The sequence below is a fragment of the Diorhabda sublineata genome, chromosome 2 (genome assembly GCF_026230105.1).
Source record: "Diorhabda sublineata isolate icDioSubl1.1 chromosome 2, icDioSubl1.1, whole genome shotgun sequence".
Taxonomy (NCBI): Eukaryota; Metazoa; Arthropoda; class Insecta; order Coleoptera; family Chrysomelidae; genus Diorhabda; species Diorhabda sublineata.
Window position 1 is genome coordinate 16,182,675 of NC_079475.1, and position 27,306 is coordinate 16,209,980.

At 32.3% G+C, this 27,306-nt stretch overlaps 1 protein-coding gene across 15 annotated transcripts in view; it reads right to left on the minus strand.

Annotated features, from left to right (window-relative positions):
* LOC130452669 (coiled-coil domain-containing protein CG32809) overlaps window positions 1–27,306 on the minus strand; it is a 389,513-nt gene that overhangs the window by 246,767 nt on the left and 115,440 nt on the right. For 12 of the 15 annotated variants that reach the window (XM_056792041.1, XM_056792047.1, XM_056792040.1 and 9 more), the window contains 2 exons: window positions 7,316–7,464; window positions 1,673–1,696 (listed from right to left, as the gene is read on the minus strand). In XM_056792041.1, coding sequence (XP_056648019.1) covers window positions 1,673–1,696; window positions 7,316–7,464 — 173 coding nt within the window. The remainder of the gene's footprint in view (window positions 1–1,672; window positions 1,697–7,315; window positions 7,465–27,306) is intronic. The other 3 variants (XM_056792043.1, XM_056792048.1, XM_056792042.1) reach the window with 1 other exon arrangement.

Sequence of the window (27,306 nt, forward strand, 5' to 3'; positions counted from 1 at the left end):
TGAATATATTAGATGACATTTCTGCGTGTGCATAGAAATTTTCGGTTTTTGATCAGACTTTTTCTAAGAATCAATATAAAAGTAATGAAATTGTTTTACCAAATATTAACAAACTTTTTAATTGAAACCTTCATTATCATTTTCTTAAAAATGATCATAAAATACAGCCGTAAGGAACTTGACTTCTACCAGTTCCTCAGGGAATATATCATGGATACTAAACAGTACCAACTCCTTTATTTACAGGGATTTGTGAAATTGACCATAAATTTTGATTGGTTTAGTGTTTACATAGATATAGACACTTTTTATTATCCTCATAACATCCTCCCTGCAGGGCTATACATATTGTAAAAGTATGTAAAGTTAGTCATAATTTACTTTATAGGAATTCCCAGTTTTTCAAATCATATATACAGAGTGTAAAAAATAATCTTTAAGATTTGATTTTTTGAATAATTTATTTAAAAGTCATTAGCATTTATTGAAAGAAATATTTTTTCTTTCAACCAACTACAATAACGAAACCCTTTCAAGCTTCATTTTCCAGAACAGTCATAACTTTGGAGAAATTTGCAGCTTCCTTGAAGTTAAATTGTCCAACGATTTGACAACTTTTTGAAAACAAAGGAAATTATTAAGGGTTTGTTTCTATTGACGTTACTTTCCACACGGTAACAAAATGACCATTCTCAAATCTACACTAACCGGCTCCGATTACTCATTATTTCACAAACCAATTCAACATTTTGATATTCTTTTTCGAGTTTTGTTGAATGAACAATTGAGATTGATGCAAATTAATTTCAATAATTGATGTGAAAATTCTTTTCTTTCAGTCTTAAAACTAATAACGTCGATTATTGTTTTGAAACATTTAAATCACTCATTAACAAACTAAAATTCTATAAGATAATCATGGAAACAAGTTTTTGTTGCCTTCCTATAGTAAAATCTACTTTGCAGGAACAAATATGCATGCCAAACATTTCCATTTAAAGAACGAACAGAGTATCTACTAACAAGATTTAATGCCGTCCAAACCTATTGAAAAAAGACGTCCACGACGAAAATAGTTTTTTTAGTTTGCATGGTGTTAGTTCAAAGACTTTAGACACCCCCATAGCATTGAAAAATCACCGAAATATATGAGAGTTATGAAAGTATAGAAAACAAAAACTACACTTTGCAACATAATTCAGATTGCTCGAAAGTACATTTCTCCTTTTCCCATTTACTAGTCACTATTTTTCCAGGAACTGTAACTACCCCAATCTACCAGTTAAATGTCATAATTAAGCATGATTTGCTAAAAGAATAAATATCCTGACTACTGGTTTTGAAGAAAACAAAATGAGATGCTGCTTGTCAGTTTTCAATATAAAACAATAAAATTCAATTCCCCAAAAAATTGTGCTCAAAATACTAGATTTATAATGATCCTACGTAATACGTACCATTGCAATTGGAAAATATGAAGGTTGAAGAAAGAATTTATTGGCAATGCAACACATACGTCCAACGTGAATTAATATTTTCGTTGTCTGTTTTTACACTGGTTGAAAAGTAATAATTTTATTTCAGGTTTTCGCGCAAATTTATATTGATTTCATTTGATGCATACTTAATGACATTTTCTATCATATCTACAAACGAAACTACATTTAATTACCTTTCTAGCCCTTGTTGAACTCATCTGGTCAGCAGCGTGTAACATAATTTTCAAATTAACTGGTTGATTTTCCTTCAACGGAAAAGTTGTTTCCGACAATTTAACTAAAGTTCGCGAACCGACTAAACTATAATTCATCGGAGAAGTCGTATCAGAGGATTCTTTTTTGTGATAGATTGTATCTGAGCTCCCCCAACGCTCTAGATTTTTCTTTTTTAGAAGCGGGATAGAACGTGAGATCATTTCTAATTGTGGTGGAAGAGATATTATGCTATTGGCAGACATGTTGGATATTTCAGTGTAAATTCTTACTTGATAAACTCTTTAATTGTAGCTGATATATATATATTAATGAATGATCTCTTGATTTACTTAGGATTATCTAGAACTTGTTTAATTAATCTGTTAGCCTTGCGTTACCTCATATGCTGATTATAATCTTTTAGTAATATTTCATCAATTTTTTCAAAAAGATGAATTCTTTGGAACATAAATGGAATAGCAAGAAAAACAGTTGGTTTTATAGGGTATCAATCAAGCAGCTCGTGTTATTACACCGTATGTAAATACAAGAACATCAACGATAACATCATATTCCAAAATTGGGGCAGCCAGTTTAAACTTGATAGCCAATAGTGATAGACAAGTTCGTACTTTTCAAAGGAAACTCTCAAATTACAAACTCGTATTATAAAAAACGAATATAGTATAAAATAAAACGAATACCAAATACACATCATATTTCAGAATCGGGACACCCAGTATAACGAAAAATACGTGATCGCGAATAGTGATAGACAGGTCCGCACTTTTCGGAAAAAAACTTCCAAATTACAAACTCATATCGTAGAAAAAGAATATAGTACAAAATAAAACGAATACCAAATACGAAGAAAAGATATTTGTAAGGAAAATAGAAAATAAAAGAGATGTTAATATCATTCGAATGACGAGAACTGGGTTGGTTTGTCCAAATGAAGGCAGAAGTCAAGAGGTAGACCAAAGAAACAATAGATACAATACGTGAAGGCTGCAGCACAAAAAATACACTTCGAATGAAAAGAGATGAAACTCAAAAAGCAGGATTAACATAAATGAATAGAATGTTAATTACCTGATATCATTAGGCAATTGGGGAATTAATGACATAAACAACATTCTGAGACTGTCACACTCAAATTCATGAAACGAACAATTGATACTAGATTCAGCGACGAGATATCATTGAAAAGTAGTCATCCATTTAGCAACAACATTGACGTTTTTTTTATGTAGGCTTCAGAAATAACGTGTAAATAATTTATTTTTGGAAAAAGTTGCCCAAAGGAAGTTTCGCTGACAGTAATCTATTTAGACCTCCGTCACTCGATCTCGAAAGTTCCTACTCATTTCAACATTGACATTTTGGAAGCAAATTTGAATTAACTCGAATTAAGTGCAACCTGCATGTTCTCGAGCCCAGTATGTAACGTTGTTGGTTCCACCTTTCTATTCTAAAACAATCAAGAATGTATTTGCGGTGTTTTATCCACTTTATATAATAAGAAATCACTGTATCCTACTCCTTGTGAGAATTCACATCACGTATTTAACCGTTTACACTACCACAGCGCTGACATAATCAAGCCTCGCCGATACTTGCTTTCAACAATAGCAGAAGGGTAAAAAGGGTCACGAACACAGTTCACTCTTAATCGCAAGTTGTATAAACCCAAAAGCCGGACACAGACTGCATTAATTAACTAGAAATAAAAGGGAACCAGCTACTAAATTGTTGATTGAGACTGACCGGTCACAATAATTTTAATGGTTGAAAGTCTTAATTGGTGATGAGGTCATTCTGTTTCCGTACTCTTATGTGTTATTTAATAGCTTTATAACTTGAATTTCAAATTGCGTTCCAGCATACATGTCAAAATAATTAACATAAAATAGGTTTATGAGAAAATAAAATTCTACCAAATGGGTATATTCATCTAATTTTGTTTCTTATACAGGTTGCTTCATTGATAATTGGAATATTCAGCTGAAATCACTAAACTTAAATAAAATTTATTATCAATCACTCATAAAATATGTGATAAAATGTGGTATTTGATTTAACGTGGCATTTCTGTCACAAGGTCACTGAAACAGCAAAACAGCTGTTTATCAGTTGTGAAGATGTCTAAAGGGAATGGCAGCAAGTATTGCAAGTATCCTGGTAGAACGTCATTATCAGGTGATATTTTATTTTATCATTTATCATTTTTCACGTGATCCGTGTGATAAATAACGCACATGCACATAGTATGAATATATTTTATTTCATCTCTCTTATTAATAAAATACCCAATTTCATACACGGAACATATCCTAAGAAAAAGTGCAAACTTCGTCCATAGTTGTGTTAGTACTTATTGGATTGTTGATAGGATCGAGAATATGTACAATGTTGCTACAAGTCGAACTAATTGTTCCCGTTAAAATTTTCAATGCAAAATCCATTTTGTTTTCTATTGAGTCCTCTATTTAACCCTCAGCATCTGTATTGGATTTCCACCCACGGTGTTTCTTTAGTTGAATTATATCACTACCGAAATCCACGAATAGAGACACCGAAGAGCATCGAAATGTATGTCCAGTATAATTTTTTCGATTTGGTAAATTCAAATGTGTTGCTATAAGCGAGGGAAATTGATACCTACAACTTTGGTTTTGCATTTTCTATTTTCCATTTCTTTACTGCAAAACGAAATGATCTGTTTTGACATTTGTGGGTCGTTGGTTTTTATATTTTTTATAAATGTTTACCAAGTTCAATCTATTGTCAGATATTCCACCAATAACAGTAAATCGACGTTGAACAAGAATTTTTGTATCAGGTACTGTGATGATTGAAACCTAAAAGATGTCACAAATAATATCTAAGTTCACATTAAAATTTTTTGTTTTCACTACTTATACATGAGATAATGATCGTCTAGAGATTGCAAAAGAAACATATTAATTTCTTCACGGGCAAATGTTTTAGATTTTTTGAGTTTATAGCCAACTGATTAATTTTTCAAATATGTAATGAGTTTCGAGTATTTACTGATATCTACGTCGTTATTTACCATTAGGGTGCCTTTCAGTTTTCAATAAGTCGACCAAACTTCCACATTTTAGATTTAGTTTCAAAGTAAGCTAGTAACACTCTTTCTGTGAAGCTGTTTAAGCCTTTTTTAGTACGCCACTCCATAAAAGAATTATACTCCTTTAAATACTGTTTTCTGGATTTCTCAGGGAAAAGATTCATAGTCGTTGAAGTTGCCGATTCAACAACATCTTCTGGTGTACAGTTTAAACATTCAAATAGAAGAAACAGTTTATTGGAGAAACGAATTGACGTGAGAAAGAAAGCGTACACATCCCACTATTTTGATAAAACAATTTAATAATTGCGTTAAAAATTGACTTTTTTTAACGCAAAAGCGTGAAAAAATAAACCGCTACGGTACTTTTTTTCACGCTTTTTGACTGATTCAGAAATTACATTCATTATGAATGCAAAGGTGTGAAAAAAAAGTGAATATTATAACGGACATAGAGAAGATAAAAAAAGAGAATACAGATTTTTCTAATAAATAAATTGAAAAGTTTAATATGTAAATAAGTACTAAGCAGAAATAAAACAATAATTCAGTGAGCAGAATGTATATAATTACGATGAAATAGTACAATTATTTTGAGATTCAACAAAAAAATTATTTCTATGCGTACAAGTGAGCCAAACAACATAAATGTATGTTTATGGATATAAATATTAAATTACGTTTAAATATTTCAGTCGATTGGTCCACCAATAAATGTCAAAAAACTATATCAATTTAATACTCTTGAAATGAAAAGACTTCTTTTGTATATAGAAAGAGCAAATGTTTTATCCTGTATAGTACATCGTTTTGTTGTACCTTGTCTATACACACAAATGTTCCAATTCCACACATCTTAAATCATTTGAAGTATTCTTTATAAGTGTTCAAACTGTGATATTGATATTTTGGCTATTGTATTCCGATGAACTTGATACATTACCATTTACCTAGATGTTAAATTTTTTTAACCAGTTCCAGCTAAAGTGAAAATCACGATTTTTGTTTGTCAAAACTACTAATTTCATCTGCATGGAATGTGAAAACTCCGATGACTCCTCTATAGGTAAATTGGCAGATACCAAGACATGAACAATGCTTTTCGACGACAATATCAGTTTCTACTATTCCTGTAATTACAGCAAATGAATGTTCTTGGTTTAGTATACAGTCATGAACTTTGGCATAAGTCTGATCTCCATTAATGAGAAGTAGGAATAGATGGGATAGCTTTATACTTCAAATGTTTTCTATTGAAATGATCTCTACACAAGCGATAATTTTATGTTGAGCATTGAATTTTATAAAATTTTTCCCAATCAGAACACACATCATGAAAGTGTTTGAGAAATTGGAAAAAATGTTTATCTTGGCAATTGACATTGCACGACATGATTGGTAAGTAGCAGAACTAAATTAGTGTTGCCGAAATTTACATGCAAGTTGACCTTCTTATTGGGTGGTTTTATATATTTGGCGGCAGAAAGCTTTTATTTAGAATTAGTAAAAGCTTTCTTTATATTCACTCTCATGTCAATACACAAAAATTTTGCGGTTTGCAGACATTTTCCACGATAATAATTCTTTGTTCGACGAAATACTGTGTAGCTAGATAAGAAACGTTTGTCATTGGTATTAATGCTGGTATTGCTCGCTGGTCATTGACTATTTACAAGTATACAAATGCAAATGTATGCAAGTGTATCGTGCCTTCGTCTCTCGTGAAATGTGTAGTGTAGATTTAGCTGCCGTACCTTTTTTGTTCCTATGTTGATGACTTTAATTTATTTGGTGGTAGTGCATTATGCTTGTGGCGAAATGAAGTGACAAAGTGAAGTATCTTATTTACCTCATTAATATCAGATTAATTTTCTTCTTAATAAATCTAACCCTACTTTTTTTATGATAGTTATTAGATGAAGTCCAATGTTGTAGGTATCGAATTTACCATAAAAGAAAATAACCGGATTTAATTCAATTCACATTAGCTAGCTACCAAGAAGACAGAAACTTACTGGTCCTTCATCCGTTGTTTCCAATATCATACATTTAGTTAATACATATTATACAAAAATATGTTCAATTTCTAACGTAAATTAATAAATTGATTTGAATTAAAAATATATTAATCACTATATATATATATATATATATATATATATATATATATATATATATATATATAGTAGGTATATTTACTAGCAAATATATATTTATGAAATACGTCAATAGGATGTTAAAAAATTACGTCGCTTGGCTGTAACATGTTCGTTACATGTTCGATTTTTTCGTCTCCAAGACATGATTTTTTTTGACACACATCACCCATGAAAATAGTATGATTGGTTTATTAAGATATCAGCTACTGCCGAAACTTATTGAGAACTACTGTACATTTCTGGGTACACTTTCCCACGTATTTAATGGAGTTATTTTCAACCCAGAATATGTGGTTGAATGTATGACCTACTTATTTGCTACACACTGTATTTTCAAAGAATTTAAGATCATGGAAAATATTTCATACCTCAAGATCCATCGTCCTTGATAAAGGCCCGCCTTGGCCAGACATCGCCAAATATTGCTGATCACCTCCCAAGGTATGCCTTCGAGGATCGTCCCTTCTTGTATTCCTACTTCGTCCTCTCACCTCTCCACTTTCATTATCGCTACGACCTGAAACAATGAAACTATCATTCTAACTTAATATTATTTTTGAGTGACTCTCTTTAATATTTCATAAGATCGGCTAATCCTTGTACATTGTAGTTTGAATGAAATTCCAATATTTGTAATAAGCAAAAATAAAACACAGAATTATGACTTGAATAGAAGTGATTTGATATATGATACTGTTATAAAAACATTATACCAACTGGCTCAAAAATGTCTGTTCTCAGACTTCCCACCTAAAAGAATTACCACGTCATAAAATGAAACTAGTATTTGAAATAGCACAGATGAATCCGTCCATAGAAACTTTAATTACGTAAAACTTTAATCATTCGACTTCTCGCAAAGTTAAAATGGGTTCTAATCAACTGCTAACTCATTATATTTAACCATTCAGTCGAAGCGAAACATATGTGTTCCATGATGTGTACGACTTCTTTTCGTTTCATTTCAAAATGGCACTTTGCCTTAAGACGGCTATAACAGCCATCACTCCACTGTAACACCTTTTTGTGATTTTTTCAAGGCTTTCGATTGTGTTAATCATAATATTTTAATTAACAAATTGCAGTACTACTGTTTCAGGGGAGCACATCTCGCATGGTTTAAGTCATACCTTACCAACAGAAGTCAGCTTGTAAGGGTTAATACAACGATGTCTTTTTGCAATCCAATAAAATGTGGAGTGCCCCAAAGCTCAGTACTAGGCCCTATTTTGTTTCTTCTGTTCATAAACGACGTCGCCTATCTAGACTATAACCTAAAAGGTCACATTTTGGACTCCGACTAAGTTCATCATGTTAATGTGTGTTGTCAGGGTTCGTTGCAAGATTTTGTAGTGTTTATGATGTTCAAAAATTTTGATATATTTTCAAATTCTCAAATGAGGCGCCACTTAATTTATTAATCTAAACGGAGAAAGGTGAATAAATAGGATGAAATATCCTTAGGAATGAAACTAATCGTTAAGACAAAGCACAATAATGTATATTAAAAAAAAATGGAATTTAAAGATTATAACCAATCTTGACCAAACAATTAACAGATATTATTATTTTAATATAAAAAATTCATTAATAAGAATACACTAGTTTTGTTTGGAATTTGAAATTAAAAAAAAACCACCCGCAAAACTCATGAGTTTGTTGGTTTACAGTAATGTGAAAATTTTAAGTGTGAACCATAGAAATTCAAATACATTTGCAAAATGGGTTATTATTAATTTCAAATAGAGATTATGGTGAGAAAAAAAAATTTTGAAATTGATTATTATGAAGTATAAGAGAAGATAATGAAGTAAATTTTACGACAAAAAAAATTAATATGGGTTGATCTGACCTTTATCAAAACATAAGGGCTCCCTACTTGTCAGGAGAATACAAATAGGATCATATCCGTGGATTGTGTTTATATACAAAACTGCAAAAGAGATATGAAATATGATATGTAAATATTTCTACTCAAAGATAATATGACAAAATAACAAGACATCAGAGATAAAATATATCTATTTTATTTGTAGGCGACACTTGTTTTTCTTAGAGCAACCCTATTTTCACGGCACTTCATAGGACCATATATAGTGATCTAATTACCCTTAAATCATGGTGCGAATCTAATCTTCTCTGTCTCAACCTTTCTAAAACTAATGTTTTATCATATGAAAATAAATTGCCGCCTTTTTCATTGAATAACAACACCATTGAACTGAACTTATCCACCTCCTTAACAGTTTATTATGTCCTTATTGAACCGCATCTTCGATATGCCCTTCCCTTCTGGGGTACGTATGGTGCGACTTAATTCGAGCAAATCTTTAAACTACAAAAGAGAGCTGTTAGATATTTACTCGGACTAAATAACAAGGCTTACTGCAGGAGGTTGTTTAAAAGATTATAAATTCTGACTCTAGAATTCAGAAAGATCGTTGCACAGCTATCCACTTAGAAACCCGGAGCATGAGCTTTACCTACCTACTCCACGTTCAGGATTAGTTAAGTGCTCAATATTTTACAATGCTAAGAAAATGCACAATCACTTGCCAATTGAAATTGAATCGATATCATTTTCTCCCACATTCCGCAATAATTTGAGGGCGTATACAGTGCCTTCTTCTTTTTAAATTTTATTTTTCACAAGCTTTCGTCTACAAATTGTAGATTTTTGACAATAAAGCATTTCTTTGACCCTACCTCTATCTTTCATTTGTGATTGGTTACTGCCTCTCTCTGTGTGAGTTTGTGTTCTTGAATTTGTACTCCACGCGTCTAATTTCGTTATAAGTAATTAATTTTCATGAGATTATTCTATTGAAGTTCAGCATTACAATTATTTTTATGTATTCGTTATGATTGATAATAAAAAAAAATAATTACTGACAATTGATCCATTCCACATTATAGACTTTTTAAAAGGAGTGAGATTGATGGATAAGATGCAAACACTGGGTTCTCCAGTATCGCAGCAAGAAAGGGAGACACAATAGATTTTTTGGGTCGCAGTGTATATTATACAACAATAGGTACATAGATACAACTATTCAAATGGTGTGTCGCCACACATTATTTATAAAACTTGAGGGCTGATGGAGGCTAAAAGGAGTTTTTCGATATGAAACCTCGGTCCCAGCCCAATTTATATGTTGAAGAAACTGTTGAATTTCGTTTTTTTTGTGGGTACCGTGTAATTGGTATTGTTATCATATCCAAATCCTGATCGAACTAAAAAGAAGAATAATTAAATTGACATACTGTCAAAATTGTACGTCATAATAAAAATAATGTTCGTTGTACACAATGTAAAACTAATACTTTTATGGACAACTTGCTCAAGTGAAAATTATGAAATATGGATGCAAATTTAATGAATACCTTCTACTCTTTCTTAACAAACATCAAGGCTTGAAAAATGGAAAATACAATAAGAAAAAAGATAGTCTCAAATCGTATTTCACTCATAAGAATAGAAATAGATGTAGTCAATACGTGCAAGCGTCAGAGAAAAAGGATCAAAATAGCCAAACTGACACCAAATCTGAAGAAAAAAGCATTCAAGTTAACGAAAAGATCAATGCAGACATTACTGTTAATCTGAACCACATTGAAAATACCAAACCGTTAAAAAATTTCACTGACCTAGAAGATGGCATTTGGAAAATAGAACTGGCATCATCAGTTGATCACAATAACTTTGATATTATTGAAAATGAAGCTCTCATAAGAAAATTAAAATATGAACTGGAATTTACATTGTACACCTTTCAACAATTACTCAGAAAATTGAAAGAAAGCCAAAAATTCTTGAAAAAATATGAATATGGAAATTTATATGATCGAGAATACCTAGTTTATCCAGTAGAATTGCAAGAAACAGAGAATAATTTTGAAAACCAAAAAACTCAAGATACTAGGAAAATAGAACAGGAAGAATCCAAACTTTATGTAAACAATCCCAAAAATAATCGTGATTACATCGAAGATCTCAATTATATCCCGAGATATATACCTGTTCCATACAAATTGCGAAAAATGGAACCCTATGAATCAAAATTATGTATTCATAAATTGAAAACTTCAGATGTACAGTGTGCCCAAAAAGATAAGTTAGATATTGAACCGGTACTTAAATATCTCTCATTGGATGTTATTACAAGGTACGAAAAGGAGATCGAATCCAGCGATTTGGAATTACAAGCGGAATTAAAACCAATATCTTCAAGTAAAATATTGGATTTACAGCCTATTCATTCAAAAACTCCTTATGAAAAAGATCTACAATATATTCAATATTTAAGTAATGTTCGATTTAAATTCAAAAAAATAGCCCCCCCTGTAATTGATGATAGTTTTTATGATACTTCAGAGCCAACAAGAGAAGAAAGCATTGCAGACATAGATGAAAAAAGTTCCTCTGAATTGGCTGAATCAAAAGAAAACATTGACGGTATACAATCAAAGAAAGAATGTTTGAAACATTCACAGGAAAAGAGTAGTACTCATGCATACAAGATATGCCCAACTAGGTTTCAAAAAGAAATTCTCAAAATGATTGTTAAAGCTAAGGAAAAAGGTGCAATATGTCCAAATAAGTTTCAGGAAGAAATACTCAAAATTATTGATTACGGTAATGAAAAACGTACACCATGCACCAAAAGTAATATATGTAGAGAATCAAATTATCAGAAAAATGTAGAAAACCCTACTATTTTGAAACCCGAAAAAATGGCTCACACAGAATCCAATTCCGTTAAAGGTAAACATTGTGATAACGTTCATTGTAAAAATAGAAAAAGAATGGCAAGCGATACACGAGAAAAATTAACCAACGAAAATATGTTACAAGAGTTACTTAAGATTTTACATGATTCGGGATTCGACAAATATGGTAAGGTTTATGTTACAACTCTATTCAACGCCGCAACTCAAACTGAATCAAAAACAAATATTGTTCAAAACAATAGTACACGTGTTGTACCAAAACCTAGTTATCGAATCATACCAACTTCGAATGATATACCATGTAAAGCAATGAAAATAAATGCTTCAACTCTGACAAACTTGCCATATCAAAAATGTTTTCGGAAAGTTCCACTATCTGAGGATGGAACTTACCAATGTAATGTGAAACGTAAATGTCTTGTGTCGAATAATGAAAATTGTACCAAATATTGTAATAAAGTGAAAATCGAAGAGAGTAACAGTAAGACTGTTATAATCATCGATCCTAATAAAAGTCGTAAAAAATTGTATAAAGATTAATTCTGAAATTCAATACAAGCATTGCGATGAGATAATCTCAACGCAAAGAATGTCCAATTTCAAATTCTATCAAGTCAAATTCATTATTTTCTTGTATTCTTTTTCTAACAGCTACTCATCTAGTTTCACATCATTATATTTCTATTCTTTCAAGTCTACAGATTCAATGCCTACGTTTAAAGTTATGCAATGGTTTCCTCAAATGTTCTCGGTTATAATTTGGTTCCATAGAACTTCAAGACTTTTTCTTTCCATGTCCTACACCACAATTACTATTCTCGTCTAAAGGTTACGGTTTTAACTCCTTATTCAACTTCACATTATCATATTATCTTCTCATGCAACAGACTCCAGGCCAATATAAATATCTTCCTACCTACGTATGATCACCAGCACTACTAGTCTTCAATTTTCGTACCCTTGTTTCACACATGTTCCACTGCTTTCACTAGGCTCACTAGCTCAGGAAAGTTTTGATTTCTACTTGTTTATTTTTACTCATGCAGTTCTCATTCCTCCTACCAACTACATATGCAAATAGCACTATTTTCTTTCAAAGTTTTCGGTTTAAATTTGGTTCCATAGAACTTCAAGACCCGTGGCTATTTTTCTTTGACAATATCCACAACCGTTTTCACTATTCCCTTCTAAAGGTATTGAGTTTTAGTCTACTATTTCTTATATAGTTTCACATCATCATTATTTTTCAAGCAGCAGATTGCGGGCCGAAATAACTCATAGCTTCTTAACTAAATATGAACTCCAATGCTACAAGTCTTCATTTTCCGTATTTGTTTTACACATCCTATACCAGTTTCACTATTCTCTTCTGAAGTATAGGACAACACAATAATTATCGATAGAATAACTTACACACTACATATGAATCTAATCACAATCTTCTTCCAAAATTTGTTTATTTCTTTTCATATAATTGCACATCATTACATTATTTTTTCTTGTACATGCAAGACATTCAATTTGCGTGTTTCACATATATTTCTGCTTTCACTATACAGTTTCAGCTTCGGTACTTCTAAAAACGCATCCGATTATTTTATCCCCTATCAACCTCCTTTTGATCATTGCACATCATGTTATTTTTTCTTCTATATGCAAAATATTCAATTTGCGTTTTTTACATGTCTTTCTGCTCTCACTATACAGCTCCAGCATCTGGAACTATCACATACTCTGAAAACGCATCCGACCATTTTTCTTTTGTGAACCTCCTTGTTTCTTTTATGCTTTCACTTCATGATTATCGCACATCATTATTTCATTATTTTTGTATACGCAAGACATTCAATCTCTGTTTTTCACATGCCTTTCTGCTTTTACTATACAGCTCCAACTTGTGTAACTATCACATGTTCTAAGAACGCATTCAACCATTTTTCTTTTGTGAACCTCCTTGTTTCTTTCATGCTTTCACTTCATGATTATCGCACATCATTATTTCATTATTTTTGTATATGCAAAACATCCGATCCCTGTTTTTTACATGCCTTTTTGTTTTCACTATACAGCTCCAGCTTCTGTAACTATCACATACTCTAAGAACGCATCCAACCATTTTTCTTTTATTAACCTCCTTTTTTCTTTCATGCTTTCACTTCATGATTATCGCACATCATTACTTCATTATTTGTGTATATGCAAGACATTCAATTCGCGTTTTTTACAAGTCTTTCTGCTTTCACTATACAGCTCCAGCTTCTGTACCTATCACATACTCTAAAAACATATCCAACCATTTTTCTTTTGTAAACCTCCTTTTTTCTTTCATGCTTTCACTTCATGATTATCGCACATCATTACTTTACTATTTTTGTATATGCAAGACATTCAATTCCCGTTTTTTACATGCCTTTCTGCTTTCACTATACAGCTCCAACTTGTGTATCTATCACATACTCCAAGAACGCATCCAACCATTTTATTTAAAACCTCCTTTTTTCCATGCTTTTACTCCATGACCATCGCACATCATTAGTTCATTTTTTTTGTGTATGCCAGACATTCAATCCTTGTTTTTTACATATCTTTCTGTTTCCTCCATACAGCTGTAGTTTATACTCTAAAATCGCATCTTCAATGTTTTGTTTTGGCCAAAATAAAGCTTTGGTCTATTTTTACTTTCTACTTCGCATGAAAGGGCGAGAATTTCATAAGAAAATAATAAACCAAAGATAATTCTCAAAGAAAGGGTCGACTCTTTCTATCAACTTTCGTCTAATATGAGTTGTAACCGAGAAAAAGAAGATCACCAGTAGGCGTGTTTGATGGAATGGTAAATTTCGCTAGTATCAACTCATATGTTATATATTGCTCCAATATATGTAAAAGGGGCGTAAGGTATATACGATAGATGAATATGCAGTTCATCACGATAAAAAAACGTACAATTTGTTTCTGTTTCCTAAGCGGAATGGAAATTGCTGTACTAAATTCGCCTCAAGTCAATAAAAAATTGTGTTATAATTTGTGTTACTAAATATGAAAGTAAGGAATTTTTAAATATATATTTCTTTAACAATGAAATGAATATGTTATGTTATGTTTTGTTTTTTCAAACTGTTAAAATTTACGACAGTATTGTAATTAGGTATATTAAAACCACTATAGTATTTTAGTTATCAAGCTACACGGGTACGTAATCGAGTGGAAAACAAAGGAGGAATATCTGGGACTCACACTAGATAGTAAACTTCTATAGAACGAATATGGAAAAGAGTTAATCACCAAAGGCAGGAAGGAATTGGGGTTGTAACCCAAAGATCCTACGGTAGGTGTACATGATAATTGTGAGACCAATCATTACATATGAGGTAATACTAGAACTAGTCCGATTACTACGAGGAACAATCTCTCAAAGGTAGAAAGACCAAAGGCTGGCTTGCTTATGCGCAGCTGGGGCTATGAAATCTTGTCCAACAGCTGCACTAAAAGTGATTCTGAATCTAAGCATTGTTCAAAGACGGAATCATCAAAGCAAAACCGTTCCTAAATAATTACCCACCCTGGGACTTGCCCAGAATATTAGCGAGAAAGTTTAGCCTTGAGAAAAACTTCACCTCAATAATAAAGTGTAAAAACAAAAATACCATACAAGAAATGATCAGAAATAAGCTCGATAAAGCTCGTTATGTCAGTCAGAATAGCGTTGATTTGTGACTATTATTGACTGGGTTACTGGTGGGGATTTTAGATTAAAAGCACTGTAATTTTACTGGATGTTTAAAAGAGAAACTGTATGAAGTTTGTATTCTCTCATCTTCGTTATTAGTGACATTAAGAAAGAGGTCCATTTGATCGACAGTTACTTAATTCAATCATTTGATTGATGACAATAATTTTTGTATTGGATCTATATTGGCTTGTCAGTTATAGTTATGTCAGAAAGATATCAAAATAGTTAATATATTTCGAATGAAAAATGCCGAGTGTTCCCATATTTTTCGTAAAATATTTAAATTCAAAGAGTGAAACACACGCCACAGAAAACCGAACACGAAACAAAAATCAAATATACACAAAAGTGTTATACAAACGAAAAAAAAATTCCAGCGAATGCGAATCAGAAAACTTCGGATTGTACAACTTTAAAGCAAGAAATGGTTTTCCTGTCGAACTAAAAGGAACACAAACCGACAACGATGTATTTTTCAAATTGAGGAAGCTCTCATCTGAAGAGTTTAATTTATATAATGGTCTTACAACAAGCGAATATATCAATAGTAATTACCACACTAGCTGCACGTCTACAATTGGTGGAGATAATTATTTCATTCTCTCACCAAGAACTAATAAAAAATACTCACTATCTGAACAGCGAGTTGTTGGTAATTTTAAAAATATGAAAGACAGGCGAGGATTCAGTTGTCCGTTTTATTTAAATAGTAAAATTGAGAAACCGAAATCGAGGAAAATATATCACGGCGATGATAAAGCTTCTTCTCACCATCGAGTATTAACTGATAGATTTAAAAATACCGACAGCTTTATTTGTACTGAAAGTACTAAAAATACACGAAAGCATGTAAAAATACCAAAGCGTTTCCATAAACGTATTTCAATTGAGAATAATAATGATTTGAAAATAGTTATTTATCATAGAAGGAATGATAGAAAAACATTTGGTAAAACAATAATCGTTACGGAAGAAACAGCAACAACAGTTGATGGTAGTGTAAAAAATAATAAATCATCCAATGATGAATACACAAAAGCGAATTTCAGTAAGATAACATCACTGTAAACTATTGTAATGTCGATTGAACCAAAATAAATTTGCAGTTAGATTAGTTCCCATTATGATATCAAATGATATCAAATAAATATTATTATGTTTCTAAATCATCTTGATCAGTTTTTTTTTATAATTTTTTAACGGCAGATAATAATTTGACGTTGCAACCTGTTGTGGTCTTTATCAAAATATGATTTTACGCTGACAATTTGCTTGTTTATTTCAATCAACAGAGATCACCTACATCATGAATATCAAATTAAAATAAAGTCAAAATATGAATCTGTTTTAACATTAAAAATTAATTTTGATTTGTGTTGACAGTTGAAGACTCAAAAGGAAACTGTCCAAGAGTTTTTTAAAATGCCAACATTTCAATATTTTGAATGTCAGACCGGACTCGTACTTGATGGTAATAATTAAAATAATTCCAACCGGTTTCACCGCTCATGCTTTTGTTAATATTGGAGAAGTTTGGAAGTATTCATTCACTGATGAATGTATCCCAACAGAGTTATCTATTCGTGTCGAATACGAGGTTTGGCTATTCAATAACGACACTGCGTACCTAGAGGGCGCGCTAGACGGGTGGAGAGAAAAACGAATAGTGCGTTGGGTATCTAGATGTCTTCTCTATGCACGTCCCATACACGTTTTCCTCACTATTATAGTATTTGGGCAGTAGCAGTTTGAAACGAACGTGTTTGTTTCTCGTGCTGCATCAATCTCAAATTCCCAGTTAAGTTGAAAAAACCTCCGACTGAATGCTATAAATTGTTCTGAGATGCCTATTGGGACAATTCTTCATCTCATGCGCGTGTTTTTTAGTGGTGTAAGGGCTTTAGTGAGGGCCGAGAGATTACGGAAGATGACCAGCACCCAGGTCACCCTGTAACTGTTTCAACTCAACCAGTGACCAAAATCAACCAAATTGTGCGTTCTTATCGTCGATTAAGCATCCGGATGATTGCCGAAGCTGTAAACGCCGATAGAGAAACGGTTAAAAAATTTTTACACGTAGAATTACACATGACAAAAGTCTGGGCAAAGTTGGCGCTAAAAAATCTGACTCCTGACTAAAAGCTTTTGCGTCAACGGGTCTGCTCAGATTTCCTTGAAAGGTTGGAAAAAGATCTGCTTTGAAAGGGACCCGATTTGAGTCGATGGAAGCGGTAAAGCAAAAAACGGCGGAGCTCCTAAAGGTCTTCATCAAAGGAGACTTCCAGCACTGCTTCGATCAATGGAAAAAACGTATGGAAAGGTGTGTGACAAGGGGAAGGAAGTATATTGAAGGGGAGCATTCGAATGTAGAATAATTTTTATAATAGAACCATTTTTCGTAACCAGTCTCGTTATTTAATAACCAGACTTCGTATGTATATTTGTAGTTTATCTTTTGACTGACATTTAATAATTTAAAAATGTATGTTGCACAGGTTTTTACTTATATGTGTATGTATTAATTGTATCAAATAACTTTTTCATTGTTATTCTGTTTTATATGACAATGTTCTTATTTGTTTATATTATATAGTTTGTCTTAGATGCAGTGTGTCCTATTCATTCATGTTTCTAAATGTTCTTGACCTTAAGTCTCTTCTGTTTCAAAATTAGTATTTTTAACAAATAAGATCAAGAACATTTAGAAACATAGATATATCAAAAGGTCTAAGAAATGAGAAATTTGAGAAATATATATTTCTATTGTTACACTAACTGATTATTGTTTAACTTCTAATTTCACAATTTTTGGTATTTTTTTATCATTGATAACTTCCTCGTTCGGTGAGCTATTTCTAAGAATTCTCTTTTTAGCGTAGTTCATTACGTTTCAAGAATTTTTGAATCTTTATAATTGAATTCATGCTTTTTGATACTTTCAATACAGTTTCTGCTTTTTGAATAGCTAAACCTCTAGATTCTGGAAGTGATATTTTGATAGATCTATCAGCTAAACTGATTATAACTGATCTTTTTTATTATTTTGTTCGATTTCGATTGTGAATTGAAGTTTTTCATTATAAGAATTATTTATATTTTCAATTTGTTAATTTGTCAATTTTTTGTAACGGCAATACTGCAATCATCTACATAACGGAAAAAGAATGAAATATCTATTTCAATTTTTCATAAGACAGTTTCCTCAAGATCTTCCACTTCTAATTGTGCTATAACACTTGACACGAAATATCCTCTAATGCAACCTTCAATTTATTGATATATTTCATTTTCGTATTTGATGTATGTTGATGGAAATGGAAATTTTATTTATTCAATTTGATATTTTAACGTACATTTTGGAAAAAAAGAAAAAATTCTAGAGGGCGTTTCAGTGAATTTTTCTCTCCAACTCAAGGGTATTCAATTTCATCAAAATTAAATTTAAGTAACTTCAACCTCAAGTGAAAAGAAGAAAAACTTAAAGTTAAGGAGCTTTCAAGAACAACAATCCTCTTTAACCATGTTTGGTTCTAAATCATTAACATGTTCAGGATCAATTTTACTTTCAAAATATATCAACAGTAGCATTTTCATCCAAAGAGAATCGTATCATTTGTATAAAAAACTGCAAAAGGAAGAAAAACTGAAATAAATTTTGGTTACATCGTTTTTCGTTAGGAAGAGAATGGTGGTTCTGAAAATCTTTAATGAATAAATATTACAGAAACGCAAATTTGCATGAACTGACGTGGTTTACTCCAAAGAGCGGATGGAATTCACGCCCCGTGGCAGTGGTAAAAACGTTGGCCATTGCAGTCAGAAGTAGGAAAAATTGCATGTCAGTAGACATATGGATTTCTTGATTAGAATAAAGCGGTACTCCAGCAATAATCCTGTAGTTGATACACCTTACACAACGGCGCTTCAAATTAACGCAGTTTGTGAAAGTTTCTGCTAAAATAGAACTCAATCGACTTTCGCGCGATTATTCCTACAACAAGGGGATCTTGATCAATCTTAGGTGTAATTTTTTGCCCAATATTTAATTGGTATGCAGAATTTTGAAGGGAAAGAACAATATTGGGAAACAAACCTCATCTTGGCCATCTTCCCATTGCAGTTACCCTAGAAAACATTGGAACTCTGAGAAAACTGTTAAACGAAATTAAGTGATCCATGAGGAAGTTAGAAACATTTCAGGAATCGGATCGGATGAAGATCAAGAACTCTATGACGAAATCGAGAAGACTTTAGGAATTCAATCGGCACACAAAATTGTTGGAGATCACTCGTATAAACAAGCGATGTTGAATCGAAAACTGTGATAATGGAGCTTAAAAAATGGTTTGACTTTCGACCTGTCCATATTGGCCAGTAGATGTGAACGTGTCGACTAATATTTATCAAATAGTATAGTGAAGTACTTTCAATTCGACACGTCCACACTGTTTTCGATTCGACTGCCTTTGGTCCGGACCGACTTGATTCGGGTTTTGACACGACATGGTTCGACAAAATCGGGGGACACATCAACAATCGTTCGACATTATCGAAAACAAAGTCGAATTGTGTCTATCAACATAGTGTTGACATGCGTTATGAATTGTAGATATATCACAACGATTCTCAAACAACAGAAACAGTGGACAGAAAATTTGAAGGAGAGATGACTCGCATAAAATGTTCACGCAGTGTGGGGAAACCAATTAAATACAAAGGTATTCAGTTCTATTTATCTAATAGGTATATATAAATATTAAGGGTCCGTAATTAATATTCTTCTCTCAGCTTCTTCGGCATATTATCCATGTCTTTTTTTGCTGCTCAAAAATAGCTCATTCTCGAATAGTAGTGGAGGCAACAACCCTGTATCCTCCTCCTCCCACGTTTTCTAATCCGTCTTTATTCCGTTTGCTCTGTTAATTTATTGTCCATTTTAATTTGTGTCTCTGTATATAATCTTATCTCTTTATCATTCCAATTCTCTATGAAGTTCACTGTTCCCATAGCTTTTCATGTTTGTCTCCTGTGCACATTATCATATGCTTTCCCCAAATTAAAATCTTTTGTTTTTCAATGCTCCTGGCTTTGTTTTCTCTATAACTTGTCTCATGGTAATCATATTATTCAGACATGAACTTCTTTTCCATAATCCTGGTTATTCGTCACTTAAATCTTCCAAGTGCTGCTCTTTTGTCTTTCATTGTTGTGGTAAATATACTTGCGAATGAGAGAATGACACGAATTCCTCTTGATTGATTCCTTGAACCTTTATACAAGGAAAATATATAGGACAAATTCAATCCCCTTGAAATTTTTTCGATCTTATTAAATATCCCCTAAATGAAATAGTTTTTCACGTTATAAGACCGGGTAGTGATTTAGTACGGTACGAGATAGCTGTTTATGGACGAGGCGACGAAGCAGCCGAGTCAAGAATATCTAATCGAGTACCTTAATGATAACTTCCCGGACTTGCTGAATTTTATATCGGAGTTATTGTAAATAGTCTTGATAATGTCAATAATTACTTTCTAAATTGAGCATTTCGCGATTGAGTTTTTTATATATTAGTATTATCGCAACCACTTTCCATTTATTATTTTGATGATTGTTATTACCTTCAAAATATTGAAGGGTATGAGACAAAATTGATTTAGTTCACTTTAAATCCTAGCACCGTAGGCGTTTGTTCAGTGTTCATAGTTGAGTAACTTTTCATCACAATATCAATTAAATTGACTCTCGATTCAGTGCCAAATAATCCAGTTATCACCAGTGCTGCACGACACCGTTCAGCGTATCACAATCAATCTTGCCAATCCGTATAAGTTACAATTTTCTGTAAAATAAATAGATGTTAGAGAGATTGTAAATTAACGCTGCCGTTTCGAGTTTGATCTACAGGACTTTATACAATTATACGGAGCAGAACTCAATTAGTTGATTGTAGTTGCTCCGAAAAATCAATCGACGGTTAAACAACTGGGGATTAACCCAATTACCGTTTTTTAACGCGAACAGATTTTTTAATCAGCCGGGATATTTACTGAGAAGTTAATTACATAGCTAGCCCTAGATTGTAGATAACCAAGGGCAAATTGAATATTTTACAGGGAAAAATCTAAGCCACTTATGACGTATTATACATATTCATATATCAATGAAACTACCTTAGTTTCTTTCAAAATTTTAAGCCATCAACTTTAAACAATTAGAAATTTTCGATTATTTATAACCAGAACTATCGCTTAGTTACCCATAATGTAACTTTTCGGTACCATTTTTCTGACAAGAATAATTAGAAAGAACAAATTACTTCAATTTATTTGATTAGCAGTTCAAATTTTCTTAATTCTTTTTTTTATTACTGTTTAAAAGAAAGTCTTATTGCCTGATTAATCTCTTTACAGTCCTCTTAGTTGTCTTTGAAGTAAGGCTGCCCACTAGGTGGAATCGTAGGATTCATAAAACTTTGGTAGTTACAGAAGTTCACTTCTCTATTCTCATTCCGACGCCTAGTCTAAGGTTTTTATCTAACTTAAGAAGGTTTTTATTCACCCCTTAGCTCCTATCTTAATCACGTCGTTAGCAAGTTCATTGCCCTAAGACCTGTATCATCAGGGATTTAAAACTGTTCTACTGCCTTTTGCCAACAAGCTAATTTCATGCCTTGTAACATTCTAGGAGCAATTTTCGATTGAAACCCGCTGAAAAGACTTTTAGGACAAAAAGTTAGTACCTGTTAGATAAGATCCTGTTGGGATTTTAAAGATCGTTCCGCACCTGTCTCTTTAGAGTTAAAGAAATGAAAACTGGACAGAATATTTATGACAGCCTTAGTCATAATTGCGCAAAACTTTTGCTATTGCTTTATGACTGTTACAAATCAGAATCAATTCACATTTTGCAGAGTACTCTATCCAATCTTGGTCATAATGAAAGAAAGGAATGTAATATCGATGGAAGTATCATTTAACTCTATTAGCAAGAGACCGAAAAAATCTAGAGAACACATTGGAGAAAATTGTAAGAAAAGCAGGTAAAAGAAGATTGAAAATAGATCAGAAAAAGACAAAATTGAAAGAAAGAAGAAAGTTCACAAACAAGAAACAGTGACGATAAATGACCTCATCTTCGAACTAGTCGACGAATGAATTCATGCGGGATATAGGGCATATAATAAATACAAAATTGCAGAGTTAGCAGAACAACCAAATTAAGTGTCTACAAGACTGCGATAAAACCAGTTGTTAAATACGCCGGGGAAAGTATGGAACTAACAAATATGGATAAAAAGCAACTGAGGATATATGATATATATGGACTATGGATCAAGAATCAAGAATATATTAGAAAATAAGGATATCGTGCATAGAATTGCAGCAAAAAGGATAAGAATGGTAAAGCTACGGCTACAAGGAAAATTACAGAACGGAGACTGAACGCGAAAAGATTGCAAGATACGCAAAATCTAGAAGTATGTGACTAGGAGAAACAGATGAAGGACAGAGAAAAATAGAGAACAATAGTCGAGGCTTTAAAAATAAGTGATAATCTGTAATTAAATAGGGCAAATAAAATGTGAGCTGACCACCCAATAAAAAATACAGGGTCAAAAGAGCTCAATTTGAGCGGCTACAATTCTCAATAGAATAGCAGTATTTACTTGTAATAAAAGAATCTTCTTTTACTTATGAATTCGCTATTCTTGCCTTCCACAGTTTCCTTTTATTACAGTATTTCTCTATCTATCATCGCGTGTCCATTGTATGATTTCCATCGTAAATTTGTCGTCTTATATGTCTTCTCCCTGGAGACTCTCATTTTAGTATTCGTTTTGGCAACCTGTGTTTTGTCATGTTTTCTAGTTTCCTTGTTATTGTTCATCTTACTCCATTTCGTTGCCATATTTCCGCACTCCTTATTTTGTCGTTTAATTTGCTTTGTTTGACTAAAAAATCTTGAAAGAATCTATATAATCAGAAGCAAAAAATTTTGGCGCTACTCTATACATCACATTTTTGTTGATAAAATATTGTGAAGTTGGATTAGAATATTTTATTTTAGATTTATGAGTTTTCAAGCACGTCAATTAACTAGGAATAGATTTTAATACAAACACTGATGTGAACTATCTAAACAAAACTTTAATTCGGATTCAAATACCTCTCATTCTCTCAATATCTGACATATTTTCAAAGGAAATTTGAATCGTGAAGATTCATACAAAATGATGTATACTAATCTCCAATAAAACATCATTCATAAAAATTGGTGGTGTGAAATTAGCAATAATTGCAATAAATATTAAAACGATTATATACTCAACTTAAACAATGACATTAATAAGAAAGAATTAAAAAAAATTGAGCAGAACGGAAAGATAAATAGAGCAAAATTTAATGAAAATATAGGATTAGAGCAATCCGAGAAATAACTAACGAAGTCAACGACGAAGATGCTATGAAAAATATCAAAGTTCAGCGAGTTAAGTGGTTGGCGCATTTATGAAGGGAAGAAACAAATTTCATGGCATACAATACGATGCAATGGAATCCCAATGGAAGACAAAAGCGTCGCCGACCAAAGAAAAGACAGGAAACAGAAGGTAGTGGTAGAAAATAAGCAAGAAGGTGTAGAGATGGACTTTAGAGATTGATCCAGCCCAGCAAGCACGCCCAGGAGAATGTTAGTTAGCAACAATTACATCCAGAGGCAGAAATACACGCTACTAGCGTTTTAAAAAAAGGGACAAACATTACTGTTTAGATTGCAAGTTTTTTTTAAGAATTGGAATTAGCGTATGTGGTGACTATGAAACTATGGTCAGAAAAAAGTTATATCAAGTGATAAAAAGAAATGAAATTAAATGGGCAAACACGAAAATGTGATAAATTTCCTTGATCATTGAATTTACCTAACTGTCTTGTTTCTTATTGAATTTGTGATTCCGTATAACTACAGTCGTTTCATTCCATGATGTTATTGGATCCTATTCACTTTTTTGCAAAATTTAGCAAAAAGTTAGTTATGGTCATCTTCTGAGCAGTTTTAGGACAATATCAATTGACCTTATCATCCATCAGAAAGATCAATTAAGTTTTTTTTATGAATACAAGAGGTCCAAAAAGTAAGTTCACTTTTGTATCGCTTATTGCGTGAGCACCTCTACCTAGAGGGTCGCGGAATGTATGTCAATCGGTAGTCTAGCTTTTGGAAATTTAGTCACTATGGAGCGTTGTTCGTGCGTGAGCTCTACAAAAACGGTAACTCGGCGACAATAGCGCATAGAAAAAATATAACAATAATGTGCTAGGCGCTCGACTGATTAGAGAATAGATCAGTTTGAAGAGACCAGATCAAAACTGAATACACCAAAATTCGAGGTTTTCTAGATAATTTTAAAATATAGACATTGTTCGTGACGAGCTTGACTTATCTGTTCTGAAAAAAGATTTGGAGCTCCTCAATTACAAAATTCAATAAGTGTAAGAATTGAAGCCTCAGGATACTAGTTAGGTTAGGTTAGCTTGACTTTGTAAGCCAGATGATTGAGCACTTTCCAATATATACCAACGTTTTATTTTCAGATGAAGCTCATTTTAATCTTAATGGATACGTCAACAAACAAAATTGTCGCTACTGGAGTGCAACCAATCCAAAACATAAAAAACAGAAACCATTACATTTCTTCGTGCCTGGACTGCAACGTTTTAATCACCAAAGAACATGGTTCCAGCTAAACGAAGCAACTTCACATACATCCAATAGGTTTCTGACACGAGTTCGTCAAATTTTCCCTGTCAAATTGATTTCCAGGAGAGGTGACATAAGTTGGCCTCCACGGAGTCCTAATTCAGTACTGATGTATTTTTTTCTGTAAAGTTATGCCAAATCTAAAGCTTACGCTAACAAACCAACTTCCCTGGCATCATTAAAAGAAAATATCCGTCACGAGATAACAGCCATCACGGAAAATATCGTCATAGGCAATTCCCAAGGAATCCTTATTCAATCCTTACTTTTCTCAAAAATATATTTTAAATGTGAACTTTCTTCTAGATACTGGATACTTACTAACTGGATACAATTCACTGTTACTTTTTACAAAAACTTTACATAACCTTTAATATTTTCCATAATTATTTACTGGACAGTTTTGGGGTCTATCTATTAAAAAGTATAACAATTTTTGAATTGCATTTTTGGTATTAAATTTTCTCATTATTAAGTGCCATACTAGTGACTTGAGAAAATTTATTTCAAATTTATTTATCAAAAATTTGCAATAATCAATTTCAAATTCTTTAGGACAGGAAAAATAATGTCAGTGTATGTAAGCATATACATTATGTAAAATTAATAGTTTTTTGAACTCATATTATTTTTAAATAGCATCTTCTCTGTCGATGTGTAAAAATAGATCAGCTGCCAATATAGATCAGTTTGTTTTCAAATAATCACGTGTTATATTTTCCGGCAGCAGATTACTTGCCATGTTAATTTCTCTGATATGAAGGATGCTATTTATATTTTTAGCTAACAATGGAAAAACAAGTAATCATGATCGAAACGAAATGAGTTGGTTTTGAAAACATTCTCCATTAATACACGGATGCGTATTAACCAATTTTTTACGCACTTTTTCCATATTTTGTGAGGTGGACAAAAGTGTTATCTCCTGGCGTCGTAATTCATTTAGCAATCAGTTTGTTTTTGATACACACTATGGTGAATTACTGATACTTATTAAACTATTTCAGCAACGGTGATAGCTTGCACACAAAACAATAGGGAACCATTTACTTTCGCGAACAACTTTCGTTGCATTCAGCTCGTCTTGAAAGCACCACACAGTATTCATATGGTTTTTGTATCTATCAACAATGAGCTGATCGTTTGCAAGATAAGGGTGGTTATGCATAAGGGTTGAAAATCGAGAAAAAATTAAGTGAAACCCATCATTATTATGATGTACAAAAAAATCCATTTTGAAATACTGAAGCAGAGATATCAAACTCAATTTTGCGTATATTAAATTTTGAATTTTGAATTCGCAGGTGGGCCAGTTTGAAAATAAAAAAAACTGTATTATTACAGTTGTTAAAAATCATATCAAAGTTATAAAAGATGGTAGGTAATTATGTTGAGCTTGAGGAACCAGATACCTGACGTCTCTTGTTTTTGACAAGCTCATTGATGTCAGATATCATATTCGTTGTAGTTCCTTTGAGAATTGATTGAAGATGTTAATTCTTAAGTCTTGTGTGATGTTTGTTCTTATTTATTTTTATCACAGAAAACATCTACTCACATGAATAGGTGCTAACAAACATACAGAGATTGCGTACTGCATGCTTTTTTAATTCCTGGTAATTATCCAAACTCTTGAAATATTGTATATAAAATGTAAGAGCGTTAATCTCATTGAATTTTCCTTTCAAAATATTGTCCGATTGATGATATATCAAGTCCAATTTGCAAATGAACTGGTGCCTGTGAAGCTCCAAAATTGAATAGATGGTTAAAAATTGGGAATTCCATTTCATTCATTTTGTGAAAGTCTTCAAAACGATTGTTGAATTCCGTAATCAAATTTTGCAGAATTTAAGAATATTCCTCCAATTTTCTTTGGTTCACTGTGCCAAATAATTTTAGATTAGGGAAATGGTCCAAAATTTGATTTTTCACCTGATTTTTCCACAACCTCAACTTTGTTTCAAAGGCTTGTATGAATACCTTTGAGTGACAATCAGATTTTTACCCTGTAACTTTATATTCAGATCAGTCAAGTATTTATTCATATCTACCAAAAAGGCACAATCAATCCACCATTCATTGTCATAATCAATTGGTTTGCCTTTTTCTAGCATGAAAGCTTGAAAAAGATCA